Genomic DNA, 16,252 nt, shown 5'->3' with positions numbered 1-16,252 from the left:
AAACCTAAAGAAGCCGCAGGGTGAAAGTTAAAGGAAAACAGGGGCGATAGGTGTTGTAGTAAGTTGTGTCCACGACATCAGGTAATTCTTAATTCTCTATTATTATAATTAGTTGTACAATAAGGCATTACACATGTTAATTGGTTGATAGAGCACATACAAATCGAAGATGATGCTTATGCTTGCCTATTTGATAGATTATGTACCATGCATATTACTCTGCAATACTACAGTTTAATGGTCTATGTGTGAGTAGCATAGTTTTAAAAGTAAAGATTATTATCAAATTTACATGACACCATGGACCTATTTCCATGAAAATCAATGGTATGATTGTTTGATGCTATTTTTTTTAATAGTGTATTTATAAATTTATGTCATTAAATCAGTATTACGTATTATTAATTCTTAGTAGTATTTTATAATTATTATTATTGCTAACACTATTATAAATTCATGATATTCAAATATGTGATAATTGATATATATCCAACTGTGTGAATTGATTCAGGGTCATAGTTTTGGGTTGAAAATATATATATAAATTTTTATGTAAATATAATATTTGAGAACAAGCTTATTTTTCTCCTCATATATTTTATTTTTATATTTTATTTAATTATTTGATTTTGTAAGATTATTGATACATGATTACATGATTGGTTTCCTGATACAGGGTTGTAATTGGGGTCTATTTAAATGTTTCATTACATCATCAGGAGTGTTCAATAAAGTCACTGTATGTACATTCATAAGATATTAGCAATTAATTTATTAAACTGTATGCGTCAAAGTTGTATTGATTTACTTTTTCTATTCTAATAACTAAAGTATGTCCAGGTCATAGTTCTTATATTTATACTAATAAGTGAGGGGCCATGTGTGATGACTATCTTATTCGTATGAATCAATGTTGGTACTCATCTCTGTTGGTTTTAGTTTGCTCATAAGTCGAATGCATTAATATAAATTCAGATATGTCCTTTGAGTTTAAGTTGACGAATGAATGTCTCAATAAATAAATAAAATAATAATATACATATGAAATTGTATATTAATAATAGATTGTATTTTTATAATTTAGATCGGGGACCAGGAAATTAGCGGATCGTTCACGTATTTAGTTAGCATTAAAGTTTGCGATATTCGAGGTACGGATTCTGTCCATTTTTTATTCAGCGCTATCCCTCTTAGTATTTAGAAATATTTGATTCGTTCAGTTCTTCTGTATCCTGCTCATTCAATATTTGATTTGACTTGTTCTGACTTCCGAAAATTATTTTAAAATTGATTTAAAAATTTTAAATATTTGTTTATGTGGTTTTCAAAATTTATCTATGACACCCTCTGTTTTGGAAATTTAAATTAATTGTCTTAGGTGATTTTAAATTTGCGAGAATATTTTTATTTGAACCCTTAGAGATATAGGGTATACCGAGTTAACCAGCTGTAGGGGTACTACAGTCATGTCATTGCGGCACTAATGACATGACACTTCCGTCACAGTGTGATTGGTCACGGCGTATCCTTCTGTTAGCTCTTGGGAGGAGCTTTTGGCCATTTGATATTTGTTCAGGATACGTGGGTGCACCCAGAGTTTGATTTGTGGTTTGGTTTATGGTGATGTTGTATATGCCATACACGTTATCCATTCTGTTGCACGCATTAGGTATCCTATGATGTGTGTATTTGTATTTGTTCTGATCTCGGTATGAAATATCCTAACCCCTCGTTGCTTCAGCCTTACTTATTCTTAAAATTGTTGTTTTATTATAAATTGCTGATTATTTATTTCTGATCTCTTGTTTTATAAATTGTATTTCAAATCCGTACTGGGCGTTTGGCTCATGCCGTATTCTTTTTCTGGCAGGTGCTTAGGGGGATTTGGGACTGTGCGATGGAGAGCTACCCTATTTATTGTTTAGGATTTCAGACTTTATCAGTATCTAGATTTAATTACTTATTAGAGATTTCAGCATTTATATATTTGATTTAGACATTTTGGAGATTTAATATTATTTTTGGAGATTTTTAGACTGTTTAATTTTTGTTTAGAAATATATTAGTGCTCTGTGTGTAGGTTTATGGATTATAAGTAATATCTCTTTCTAATTTTAAGAAGGGGGTGTGACAGAGATGATATCAGAGCCAGGTTCTTTCTTGTAGAAAACCTACTTAGGTTGACCTGTGAGTTTGAGTAGATGATAGGATGGGTGTTCTATTTAATTTCTTTTCATTCTACTTCATCATTTTGAAATCTGTTTGTGACCGATTCATCATATTTATTCTCGTAATCTTCATTCGTTCGCTATCTTATATTGTAGATGCCTCCTAGACGTGATCCTTTTATATTGACCCCGCTCAGCTTACTGAGATGATAGGGCAAGCAGTGGCTCAGGCTGTACAACAGGCTTTGGCAAACCAGGGAAATCAGAATGGAGAGGGAAATCAGAATGAAGAAGGAAATCAGAATGGAGAGGGAAATCAAAATGGACACGGAAATCAGAATGACAATGAGAATCAGAATCAGAATGGTCAGGGCCATCAGCTGGAGCTGTTCGTATAGTTGGAGAGGTTTGTGAAGCAGAAACTAGACTCTTTTAGTGCAACACCGACTCCTATTGATGCTGAAAATTGGATTGTTCATCTCGAAAAGATTTTTGATGCACTGGGTTGTGATGAGATTCAGAAGGTTAGGTTAGCTGTGTATAAGTTGGTGGGGGATGCTCAGAGGTGGTGGAGAGGAGTGAAAGCTACTAAAGGGGTGCAATATGTAGAGGCTTTGGAATGGCATGGATTCAAGGAAGTATTTTATGTGCAGTACTTCTCTAATGCTGATAAGAAGGCTTATTTGAGGGAATTTCATTCTATTGTGCAGCACCATGATGAGAGCATTACTGATTATATGGCGAGGTTTATAAGGTTGGCTGGATTTGCTGGGACAGTTGCAGGGACTGCTGCATAACAGGCTGATAAATTTAAATGGGGGCTGAAGTTAAATTTGATAAGGTGGCAGAGGTGGCTGATGCAGCAAAGGACATTGAGAAGGAGCGCATAGATTTCAGGACTTCCAGGTCTAACAGTGGTAATAAGAGGGCTAGGGATAATCAGGGTTTTGTACAGGGTAGACAGTGGTATGGAGGTCAGAGTGGTCAGCAGGGACAGTGGCGCAGATAAAATCAGAATAGGGGTGGTCAGTCATTCCACGGTCGAAATCAGTATGTTGGTCAGAATCAGAATCAGCAGTACGACAGAAGCAGCCTAGGCAGTGGCAGAATCGGCAACAGGGTCAAAGTCGTTACTCAGTGTACGGGGGAAACCCCAATATGATTCCAGTGGCTCCTTGTGCTACATGTGGTGGACATCATCTAGGTAGAGCTTGTTACAGACATACTGGGGCTTGTTTCTTGTGCGGTAGCATGTCCCATAGGGCAAAGGATTATAAAGTGTCCTACAACACTGGTGGAGGATGAGCTGGCGGTGGTAGTGGCAGTGGCAGTCAGCAGAATCCTACAGCCAGAGTGTTTGCATTGACTGCAAATCAGGCAGCAGCTAATTCAGGTACCATTTCAGGAACACTTCTTATTGGAAGACGTGATGCTTATGTGTTATTTGATACTGGTTCGACCCATTCTGTTGTGTCTTTATTGTTTGTTCGTCATCTTGCCGTTGCACCTTCATTATTATATCCTCATATGTCTATTGCTACCCCAATGGGGAATTCTGTTATTATATCTGATATATATCCAGAGTGTCCAATAGTTGTTGGAGATAGAAATCTTAAGGTTAACTTGCTTCCAATGGAGATGCATGACTTTGACATTATCTTGGGCATGGATTGGTTGAGTGAACATCGTGCCACAATTGATTGTCAAGGAAAAAGGGTGATCTTTGGGGATGCAGATAAACCATAATTTGTATACCAAGGGTCTCAGCCGAAGGGGGAGGTTAAATTAATTTATGCTCTAAAGGCGAGTAAATTGTTGTCTAAGGGTTGTGATGGCTACCCTTGCTTTCATCAAGGATACATCGAAGGATGAACCTCGCATCGAGGATTATCCAGTTGTCAGGGAGTATGAAGATGTGTTCCCCGATGAGCTACCAGGTTTGCCGCCATATAGGGAGGTGGAGTTTACTATTGAACTTGTTCCGGGTGTTGAGCCTATTTCTAAGGCGCCTTACCGGATGGCGCCACTTGAGTTACAAAAATTGAAGGAGCAGTTGCAGGAGTTGTTGGATAGGGGATTTATCAGGCCAAGTGTGTCTCCGTGGGGAGCTCCTGTATTATTTGTGAAGAAGAAAGATGGTTCCATGAGATTGTGCATTAACTATAGAGAGTTGAATAAGGTGACTGTTAGAAACAAGTATCCTTTGCCACGCATTGATGACTTGTTTGATCAGTTGCAAGGGGCAAAGTACTTTTCGAAGATAGATTTGAGATCTGGTTACCATCAGTTACGAGTTAGGGAGGAAGAGATTCCGAAGACTGCATTTCGCACTAGTTATGGTCATTATGAGTTTCTCGTGATGTTCTTTGGGTTGATGAATGCACCAGCGATATTTATGGATTTGATGAATTGGGTCTTTCGTGATTATCTGGATAAATTCGTGGTGGTCTTCATCGATGATATCTTGATATACTCTAGGAGCAGAGAGGATCATTTACGTACTGTACTTGAAATTTTGAGGGAGAAGAAGTTGTTTGTGAAATTTTCCAAGTGTGAATTCTGGTTGAAGGAAGTGGCATTCTTGGGACATATTGTGTCTGGTAGAGGCATTGAGTTGGATCCTGCGAAAGTTTAGGCTATTACTAATTGGCCCAGACCTAGCAATGTGACGGAGGTGAGGAGTTTCTTGGGTTTAGCAGGTTATTATAGGCGCTTTGTAGAAGGTTTCTCTTTCATAGCTTTACCATTGACTCAACTCATGAGGTAGGGCATTAAGTTTGAGTGGAATGATGATCGTGAGAAGAGCTTTCAAGAGTTGAAAAAGAGGTTGGTGTCTGCTCCAATACTTGTGTTGCCATCAGGGACTGGAGGTTTTCAGGTTTATAGTGATGCTTCTAAGAGAGGATTGGGGTGTGTTCTTATGCAGCATGGGAAAGTGATTTCTTACGCCTCTAGGCAACTTAAACCTTATGAGGTGAACTATCCTACCCATGACTTGGAGTTAGTGGATGTGGTCTTTGCTTTGAAGATTTGGAGGCATTATTTATATGGAGAGACTTGTGACATCTTTACTGATCACAAGAGTCTCAAATACATTTTTACCCAAAAGGAGCTTAATATGAGGCAGCGAAGGTGGCTTAAACTTCTTAAGGATTATGATGCTTATATTCAGTATCATCCAGGAAAGGCGAATGTAGTGGCAGACACTCTGAGTAGGAAGAACTTGGGGAGTGTTGCATCTCTCATTACTCTGCCGTACCTTGTTTCAGATTTGGAGCGCTTGGGTGTGGAGTTGTATGTTAGAGGATCAAATGGTAGCATTGCAAATTTGAAAGTGGAACCAAACCTTGTTTCAAAGGTTAAGGAAGCCCAGAAGAATGATACAGGTTTGGAAGCTATTAGATCTGAGGTGGCAGGTGGAAAGCAAACACATTTTCATGTTGATGATGAGGGTGTGATATGGTTGGGTGGAAAATTGTGCATGCCCGCGGACCCGATGATTCATGAGGAAATTATGAAGGAGGCTCATAGTTCTTCATTTTCTATTCATCTAGGTTCCACTAAGATGTATAGGGATTTGAAGAAGCACTTTTGGTGGAGTAGAATGAAGGGAGATATAGCAGAATTTGTGGGAAAATGTCTTACATGTCAACAAGTGAATATAGACCATTAGAGGCCTAGTGGACCATTGCAACAACTAGATATTCCAGTTTGGAAGTGGGAAAAGATTACTATGGATTTTGTGACTCATTTGCCGAGGACTTTCAAGAAGAACGATGTCATATGGTTAATGGTTGATAGACTTACTAAGTCCGCTCACTTCTTGCCTATTAGGGAGACTACTCATGTTCATGAGTTAGCAGATATTTTTCAGCAAGATATCGTTAGACTTCATGGCGTTCCCGTGTCAATAGTTTCTGACAGGGATACAAGATTTAAATCATGTTTTTGGAAGGGATTACAGCAAGCTTGGGGTACGAGGCTTAATTTTAGTACAACTTATCATCCGCAGACCGATGGACAGTCAGAAAGGACGATCCAGACGTTGGAAGATATGTTGAGGGCATGCGCTTTGGAGTGGACAGGTGACTAGGATAAGTATTTATATCTTGTTGAGTTTGCGTATAATAACAGTTGGCACGCGAGTATCGGTATGCCACCATTTGAGGCTTTGTATGGTAGAAAGGTGTAGGGCACCATCTTGTTGGGATGAGGTTGCTGAGAGAGTCATTGAAGGACCAGAGCTGGTTAAAATCACTAATGAGAAGGTAGAGAAAGTTAAAGAAATTCTGAAGGAAGTCCGATCACGTCAAAAGAGTTATGCGGATCAACATCGGAAGTTTGGTGGATATAAGCCAGGTGATCATGTGTTCTTAAAGGTGTCACCTTGTAAGGGTGTGAAGCGTTTTGGTGTGAAGGGGAAGCTTAGTCCGAGATATGTTGGACCTTTTGATGTTATGGAGAAAGTAGGGAAAGTATCTTATAGAGTTACGTTACCACCACAACTATCTCATGTGCATAATGTGTTTCATGTGTCCATTTTGAGGGGCTATAAATATCATCTGTTACACGTAGTTCAATATCCATTGCATAAGATTAGAGAAGATCTTTCTTGTGAGGAAGAAGCTGAGGCTATCTTAGCTCGAGAGGAGTGAATTTTGAGGAAGAATACCATTCCATTTATGAAAGTTTTGTGGAAAAATCATTCTTAGAGAGAGGCTACTTGGGAATTAGAAGAATCTATTCGTGAGAAATATCCGCATTTATTCGATTCAGGTACGAGTATTTAGTTTCGTTTGATTCCGGGGACAGAATCCTTTTTAAGGGGGTATATAAGTAATACACGTGAATTTTATATTAATAATAATAATAATGGTAAATATTAAAATTTATATGATTTGAATTATAATTATAATTTGAATAGTGCTCTAATATATTAATTAGATCTTAAAAAGGATTTATGTCAGGTAGTTTAGTTATTATTAAAATTCTAAATATCATAGGATATTAAGTACTCTATATATTAATCTATTCGGTCATTGTGTAGCATTCGAGTTTCGTATAAAAAAACCTAAAGAAGCCGCGGGGTGAGAGTTAAAGGAAAACAGGGGCGATAGGTGTTGTAGTAAGTTGTGTCCACGACATTAGGTATTTCTTAATTCTCTATTATTATAATTAGTTGTACAATAAGGCATTACACATGTTAATTGATTGATAGAGCACATACAAATTGAAGATGATGCCTATGCTCGCCTATTTGATAGATTATGTACCATGCATATTACTCTGCAATACTACACTTTAATGGTCTATGCGTGAGTAGCATAGTTTTAAAAGTAAAGATTATTATCAAATTTACTTGACACCTTGGACCTATTTCCATGAAAATCAATGGTATGATTGTTTGATGCTATTTTTTTTAATAGTGTATTTATAAATTTATGTCATTAAATCAGTATTACGTATTATTAATTCTTAGTATTATATTATTATTATTATTGCTAACACTGTTATAAATTCATGATATCCAAATCTGTGATAATTGATATATATCCAACTATGTGAATTGATTCAGGGTCATAGTTTTGGGTTGAAAATATATATATAAATTTTTATGTAAATCTAATATTTGAGAACAAGCTTATTTTTCTCCTCATATATTTTATTTTTATATTTTATTTAATTATTTAATTTTGTAAGATTATTGATACATGATTACATGATTGGTTTCCTGGTACAGGGTTGTAGTTGGGGTCTATTTACATGTTTCATTAGATCATCAGAGGTGTTCAATAAAGTCACTGTATGTACATTCATAAGATATTAGCAATTAATTTATTAAACTGTATGCGCCAAAGTTGTATTGATTTACCTTTTCTATTCTAATAGCTAAAGTATGTCCAGGTCATAGTTCTAATATTTATACTAATAAGTGAGTAGCCATGTGTGATGACTATCTTATTCGTATGAATCAATGTTGGTACTCATCTCTGTTGGTTTTTGTTTGCTCATAAGTCGAATGCATTAATATAAATTCAGATATGTCCTTTGAGTTTAAGTTGACGAATGAATGTCTCAATAAATAAATAAAATAATAATATACATATGAAATTGTATGTTAATAATAGATTGTATTTTTATAATTTAGATCGGGGACCAGGAAATTAACGGATCGTTCACGTATTTAGTTAGCATTAAAGTTTGCGATATTCGAGGTACGGATTCTGTCCCCTTTTTATTCAGCGCTACTCCTCTTAGTATTTAGAAATATTTGATTCGTTCAGTTCTTCTGTATCCTGCTCATTCAATATTTGATTTGACTTGTTCTGACTTTCGAAAATTGTTTTAAAACTGATTTGAAAATTTTAAATATCTATTTATGTGGTTTTCAAAATTTATCTATAACACCCTCTATTTTGGAAATTTAAATTAATTGTCTCAGGTGATTTTAAATTTGCGAGAATATTTTTATTTGAACCCTTAGAAATATAGGGTATACCGAGTTAACCAGTTGTAGGGGTACTACAGCCATGTCATTGCGGTACCAATGACATGACACTTCCGTGACAGTGTGATTGGTCACGGCGCATCCTTTTGTTAGCTCTTGGGAGGAGCTTTTGGCCATTTGATATTTGTTCAGGATACGTGGGTGCATCCAAAGTTTGATTTGTGATTTGGTTTATGGTGACGTTGTATATGCCGTACACGTTATCCATTCTGTTGCACGCATTAGGTACCCTATGATGTGTGTATTTGTATTTGTTCTGATCTCGGTATCAAATATCCTAACCCCTCGTTGCTTCAGCCTTACTTATTCTTAAAATTGTTGTTTTATTATAAATTGCTGATTATTTATTTCTGATCTCTTATTTTATAAATTGTATTCCAAATCCGTACTGGGCGTTTGGCTCATGCCGTATTCTTTTTCTGGCAGGTGCTTAGGGGGATTTGGGACTGTGCGATGGATAGCTACCCTATTTATTGTTTAGGATTTCAGACTTTATCCGTATCTAGATTTAATTACTTATTAGAGATTTCAGCATTTATATATTTGATTTAGACATTTTGGAGATTTAATATTATTTTTGGAGATTTTTAGACTGTTTAATTTTTGTTTAGAAATATATTAGTGCTCTGTGTGTAGGTTTATGGATTATAAGTAATATCTCTTTCTAATTTTAAGAAGGGGTTGTGACATGGGGCCAGCAGGTAATTCTGTCAACTCTCATGTATTATTCTGCTCAATCGCATCAATTTCTGTCCTTATTGCATTCCTCCACTCAACCTCTGTAGCAGTCTGCTTATACGAGTTTGGTTCACCAACTGCCGCCATCAAAAGTTCTTCATCAGCTAACTCAACTTCCGGAGCCTCATCATATACTTCAGTTAGAAGCCTCATCCGTCTCGGTCCCTCACTTGACGCAGAATTCTCAGACATGTCATGACTGGTGAAGTCACCGCCACGATGTTGTACAGGTGTTGAAACAGGTGTTAAAACTCTCCCAGAGTTCATAGTCGACTCTATTTGGTCAAATTCTGAAAAAGAGTTGCTAGATGGAGTATAAACATCAAAAGTTTGTGTACCTTCCTGTGATAACAATTCCCAAGGCCAATTCTTGTCCTCTTCGAACACGACATCCCGACTTACGTAAATTGATCCACTGTTTGGATCATACAAACGATGGGCCTTAGTTCCTGGTTCACTACCCAAACAGATCACAACCTTGCTTCTGTCATCTAACTTCCCTATTTGAACCCCTGGTAGTTTCATGTGTGTGATGCAGCCAAATACTTTCACGTGGCGCAGGTGGGGTTTCTTTTCTTTTAAGGCTTCATATGGTGTCTTCCCTGTTACTGCTCGAGTTGGTAACATGTTCAGGATATATACAGAGTGTCTCACAGCTTCTCCCCAGAATGTTATGGCATCTTCTTCTCCTTTAAAAAACTTCTCACCATTGCCACAACCGTCCTATTTCGACTCTCGACTACACCATTCTGCTGTGGCGAGTACGGAGCAGTGTAATGTTTCTGGTTACCAAATTCCTAATAATAATTTTTGAAGGTATTAGAGCAGAACTCACCCCCACGGTCAGTTCTTAGTACTTTTATCTCTTGTTTTAAATCTTTCTCAGCCGTTTTCCTGAATTTCTTGAAAGCTTCGAATGCTTCATTTTTAGCTTTCAGAAAATAGACCCACATAAAATGACTGTAATCATCTACTAACAGCAAGAAAAACTTGTTACCTGATGAAGTTGGTGGTGTGAATGGGCCACAAATATCTCCATGTATTAGCTCAAGCACACACTTGGCATTGAAATTTTCTTGTGAAGGAAAAGGGCTATGAGTTTGTTTGGACATTAGACAGCCTTCGCACTTCCTTTTTGGCTGAGTTAGTCTTGGTAGCCCATAGGCCATTTCTTCTTTGGACATGAGAACCAACGCAGCAAAATTTACATGGCCTAAGCGAGAGTGCCAAAGCCATGAGTCCTTCTCGACTTTTGATAGCATACATACGGGTTCCCCACCTTCTGTCTCAACAGAGTCACTTCTTTCGATTTTAAGTTTATACAACCTATTTGTTGTACGCTTTACTTTCATCAACAGATTTCCATCATTATCACGAACCCACAGAAAATCACCTTGCAAAACTACTTTGTTTCCTTCTTCTGAGAGCTTCCCTAAGCTTATAATGTTATTACAAAGAGAAGGGATTTAGTATACCTCTCTTAGATATCGAGTTTCACCATTCTTGCAGTTCAGTTTGACAGATCCTCTCCCCTTAATTTGAACCATAGAACCATCACCAAAACGTACCTCCCCGGTTACATTTTCATCCGTGTCACTAAATTTCTTCCGTTGTCCAGTCATATGGCTGCTCTCCCCATTGTCGAGGTACCATATGTTAGTGTTATCCTCATTGGTCCCGTGTTGTTTTAATACTGGAATAACGTCCCTTTCATTCAACAGTATCAGTCCTTTCTTCCCTTTCTGTTCACATTCAGACAATAGTAATGATGGCTCATCTCCAACAAAGTCAGCTTGTGATAGATTCACCTCTATTTTTTTCTCCCTGTCCTTCCTGGGTTTTTTGCACTCTTCTGCATAGTGACCATAGTTCTGACAATTATAACATCGTACACGGCTTTTGTCTTGTCCCCAACGTGCCTTTGAGTTTGCAGATCCATCATAATTTCCTTGTCCTTTAGCCAAGTGATTTTTCCATTCCATCTTTGTAAACAGGAGTTTTCCTTCAATATTCTCTCTTCTCGCCCATTCATCTCTGTCAGCATCATCTGATCTCCCTTATATTCTGACTGACCTTTTATCCTTTCCTCATGAGCCTTAAGTGACCCAATAGTCTCTTCTACTGACATCGTCTCAAGGTTTCCGAATTGCTCAATCGTTGAAGCAATCTGTAAAAATTTCGACGGGACATCAAGTAACAATTTCTTCACAACATAGCTTTTACTTACTGTATCTCCGAGTGCTCGAATGTTTGATACCAACCCACTAATTTTCATCACAAAATCATCCAACTGATTGGTATCTTTCATTACCAAGGCTTCAAACTCCTCCTTTAAGGTTTGAATTCATCCAGACTTAACCCTCTCAGCGCCTTGACACAGGGTTTTAATAGCATCCCAAATATCTTTTGCAGTCCTTTTTTCTGCCAAAGACAACTGAACATCCTCAGGTATTCCCTGATAGATCATGGCCAATGCGATCTTGTCTATTTTCACATCAACTGGAGTCTTTGAGTCACTGGGTTCAATTACGTCCCACACTCCCTGCGCTTGTATAAAGACCCTCATCTTCATAGACCAAGCGGTGTAATTTTCCCTTGTCAGTGTTGGGTAACTCAACCCTACTGATCCTCATTTCAGTTTATTCACATCCATTGGCGTTGCTTTAGACATAAACACAATGGTGTTCCGTAGCTCTGATACCACAATGTAGAGACTTGAAGTAACCCACACGTATAAACTCTATCACAGTAATAACACACACAAGTTTGAGACAAGCTCAAGTTTTTGTTATTAAACTTCAGAGTACCTCAAAGCAGTGTTTACAAGCAATATATATGGAAATAAGAAAGAGATGGTGACTACTTAAACTACTTCCTAAGATAAATGTCGTTGGGACAAAATAGGAACATCCTATTCTTACTCTAAGACTACATATCTACCTACAGAAACAGATAACTAAGACCTAGTCTCGTTGATCATGACTAATTCATCACATCAACTTATTTGGACACATAATATAGGAAAATAAATAACACGTGTTTAGATTATAATTCCAACACTTTCATCGTATCACTCCATTAATCGATAACCTTTAAACTCTTACAAAGGAAAAGTGAGATGGAAGGCTCCTCAACAAAGATCGTTTCTGGTAAAAATGTTTTTCTTCTAATTATTTCTTTTAGTATATACATAAGCTCAAGCTTGGCTATCGACTATGGAGCCGAAAAGGCAAGCACATAGTTCATGAAAACCTCTTGCAGTAAGACTACTTACCCTAGTCTATGCTTCACCTCACTGTCGAGTCATACAAGTGCTATCCAGACAAGTCCTAGGCTTCTAGCGCATACAGCTTTCTCAGTCGCTCTGGATCAAGGGGTTTCGATATCTGCTGCCATGGTAAGGCTGTCAAAAGCCCCTGGCCTGAATCCCAGGGAAGTTGGGCCTATGAAAGATTTCCTTGAAGAGTTGACTGACGCAATAGAAGACCTTAAAAGATCCATGAGCGAGATGAGTCAGCTTAATGGATCACCAAACTACGCGTTGTTGATAAGTAACATACAAACTTGGGTTAGTACTTCTCTGACAGACGAGGACACTTGGATGGACGGGTTTGCTGGGAAAGCAGGGAACACGAAGAACGTAGTTAGAGGAAGGATTATAGATGTTATTCATTTGATAAGCAATGCTTTAGCCTTAATCAACAACTACAATTCTCTTCATGGATAGTTCATAACTAAAATTTTATTAGTGTTATGTGATAGCGTGCTCTGGTTTCTACAAATAGAAATTAAATTAATAGTGTGTGGTAATATGCTATAATTATGTCAAAAACATGTACAAATCCATTGTATCATGCATGCACAACTATTCAGTTGTTAGAGGTCATATATGATATAGTGTTTGCTGATGCAATGATTCAATTGTGTTCTGAAGATTGGTTCTAATGCTTTTAGTTTAAACTTTTAAGGTCACGCCACCTTTTTAATTCGTTTGAGACACATTACATTTTTGACATCTTCCTTATTTCTCTCCTCCTGGCCTGTACATTTATATTGTAGTATAGGTTATGACTGTTAGTCTTATTTTTCCATTAGCTGACAGCTTTATTTTCTGTTCTTGTCTGCTAGGAAGTAGTTTCAAATTTTGTCTCTTTAGTTGACAAGCTCTCTTCCAGGGAGAGTTGTTTTTGTATATATGTAACAAAGTTTCCTTAGTTTCTTTTATCGAAAAGTGATCAAGAAAGAGAGAAATTTTTCTCTCAGAAACTTCATCTTATTTTGTTTATATTTCTTCATAGTATCAGAGCAAGTAGGTTGAAATATCAAGATATTATCTTCATCATCTCAAGATCAAAGAAAGAAGTTGAAGATGACATCAAAAGACAATGAAGAAACGATAACAAAAGATAGAGAAACAAAGGATGAGAATGGATACTCAGATCCACTCTTTCTGGCAAACTCAGACAATGCTAATATACCACTGGGAAATGTTATCTTCAATGGTGAAAACTTTCTCAATTGGAGCTGAAGCATAAAGCTGGCTTTAGGATCCAATAACAAGTTGGGATTTCTGGAAGGAAAAGTAAAGAAACCAGATTCCAATGATGCAAAATATGCCCTCTGGATAAGAAATGATTACATGCTAAGAGGTTGGCTATGTAGATCTATGAATGAAAAAATTGCCAACAGTTTCATTTATATAGATTCTGTAGAAAGATTATGGAATGAGCTGAAGGAAAGGTATGTAGAGACTAATGCCCCTCTCTTGTATTCTTTAAAGAAACAAGTCAAAAATTTGGAACAAGAAAACATGTCTGTTTCTGAGTATTATTTTAAGCTCAAACAGATCTGGGATGAAATACAGGATGTGGAAGGACTTCCAGAATGCACATGTGCAGCAATGAAGAAATGCACTAGTAACCTTTTAAAGAAGTTTGTGGAAATTCAAGAAAGAAACAAGGTTATAAATTTTGTGATGGGCTTGAACAAGAGGAATGAAAACATAGCTGGAAATATCATGGCCATGGAGCCTTTGCCAACTCTAAACAGGGCATTTAATCTTGTACAACAAGCTGAGAAACAGAAACAAGTAGCTAAAAATCAATATGTAGGAGAAGCAAGTGCTTTTGCTGTTGGAAGGATGAATCAAGGTAAGAATTTCTCGGGTGCATAGAAAATGGAAAGTAAAGAGATGAAAATGAAGAAGTGGTGTGACCAATACAAGAAGAAAGGACACACTGTTGATGAATGCTTCAAGCTGATTGGATATCCAGAATGGTTTGGAAACCCTGGGAAAGGTAAGATGAATGAAGGAAGTATGAGATATGCAGCTAATGTGGGAAAAGAAGAGATTGAATATGAACAAGATGAACCTTTGGAGATGGAATGTGGAAGTGAAAGTGGAAAAGAGACCAAGCCAGATGGCAAGTTGGTTGCAGCAGTAGTACAGGAGATGATAAAGATGTTCAATTCTCAGCAGACAAATGGAGGAGGGAACAAAATGGCTAACTTTGCAGGTATAATCTTAGCCTCTAATGTTGTAAATGTTTATAGACCTTATAATAAGAACTTTGGATAATAGATTCAGGAGCATCAGATCACATGTGTGGGAATATAAATATTTTCTCTACCTTAAGGGATTTAAAATCATCAGTTAATGTTGGACTACCATATGGGAATGTTAAAGTGGTTGATAAGATAGGTGATGTGAAATTATCTGAAAGACTAATTCTTTATGATGTGTTGTATATTGAGGAATTTAATCATAATTTACTTTTAATAAATAAGTTAATTGAGACTAGCAAGATTCATATAAGTTTTGATACAAAGAACTGTATCTTACAGGACCCTTTCACTAAGGAGGTAGTGGGAAGTGGGAAAGAAGAGAATGGTCTTTATAAACTAGAAGTGACAAGAAAGGAAAGGAACCAAGTTGAAGCAAGGAGATTTTGATGATAAAGTAATAATGTAGTTGTGTGCAATGAAGCTGTAAAACTCAATATTTTACATGCTAGACTAGGACATAGCTCAGTTTCCAAAATGAGACATATTGATTCTTATAATTCTAATGGTTTAAGTAATTTCTTTTGTGATGCTTGTTGTGTTGGAAAACATCATAAGCTTCCTTTTTAATCCAAGTAATGCAATTTCTAGAATTATATTTGATCTTATTCATGTTGATCTATGGGGACCATACAAGATTTCAACTATTACAGGAGAAAGCTATTTTCTCACTATATTAGATGATTACAATAGAGCAACTTGGACACACATGTTGTCTAATAAACAAGAAGTAAATGATATTATGTTTACTTTTTTAAATTATGTTGAGAATCATTTTAAAGTTAAGGTTAAAACTCTGGTGCTTTCTATCAGATACTGCTTCCTGATAATAACCTAGCATCCAGTTTGGCCTTGTCCCTCGTAACAATGCTATTGTCATCCAGTTTGACTTCTGGTTATCCTTGTACCAATTACAATATTTGTCATTTGATTTGGATACCAGCTTCCCTACAATCTACTTGCTGACTGATTGAGCTCATCTTGCTTTACAATCAGCCAACCAATTCGGATCTGTCAGAGCTTCTGTAACTTTCTTAGTTTCTTCTTCAGATAGAAAACTAGAGAATTAATTATTCATACTCAGTAGCCCTGCTAATCATTACTCCACCATCTGGATCACTTAAGAACTAGACTCTGGGAATAATATTGACATCAAACCCTTTATCTCCACAGATATATTCTTTCGTGTCCTCTGATTTTCAATGTGGTGTTGTGTCTGACTAGTTGATCCTTCTATTTCTCCCCCTAAGCTGTTGCTGGGATTTCCTGAAAATCC

At 36.9% G+C, this 16,252-nt stretch overlaps 3 protein-coding genes across 3 annotated transcripts; all 3 read left to right on the top strand.

Annotated features, from left to right (window-relative positions):
- Nucleotides 1–3,999: 3,999 nt before the first annotated feature.
- On the top strand, nucleotides 4,000–6,823 carry LOC141702851 (uncharacterized). Its single transcript, XM_074506465.1, has 6 exons — nucleotides 4,000–4,260; nucleotides 4,738–4,797; nucleotides 4,936–5,046; nucleotides 5,278–5,735; nucleotides 6,003–6,253; nucleotides 6,405–6,823. Exons 1-6 carry the CDS (start codon nucleotides 4,000–4,002, stop codon nucleotides 6,821–6,823), a joined length of 1,560 nt encoding a protein of 519 aa, XP_074362566.1.
- Nucleotides 6,824–12,658: 5,835 nt separating this feature from the next.
- On the top strand, nucleotides 12,659–13,141 carry LOC141702838 (21 kDa protein-like). Its single transcript, XM_074506453.1, has one exon. The coding sequence runs from the start codon at nucleotides 12,659–12,661 to the stop codon at nucleotides 13,139–13,141; it is 483 nt and encodes a 160-aa protein (XP_074362554.1).
- A 939-nt stretch (nucleotides 13,142–14,080) lies between these two features.
- LOC141702830 (uncharacterized) lies at nucleotides 14,081–14,587 on the top strand. The gene has a single exon (XM_074506441.1). It carries the CDS (start codon nucleotides 14,081–14,083, stop codon nucleotides 14,585–14,587), a length of 507 nt encoding a protein of 168 aa, XP_074362542.1.
- The last annotated feature ends 1,665 nt before the right edge of the window (nucleotides 14,588–16,252 follow it).

Source organism: Apium graveolens, chromosome 2, assembly GCF_009905375.1.
Source record: "Apium graveolens cultivar Ventura chromosome 2, ASM990537v1, whole genome shotgun sequence".
Classification (NCBI taxonomy): Eukaryota; Viridiplantae; Streptophyta; class Magnoliopsida; order Apiales; family Apiaceae; genus Apium; species Apium graveolens.
The sequence above is the reverse complement of the archived record's forward strand: the minus strand, read 5'-3'. Positions and strand labels throughout refer to the sequence as shown.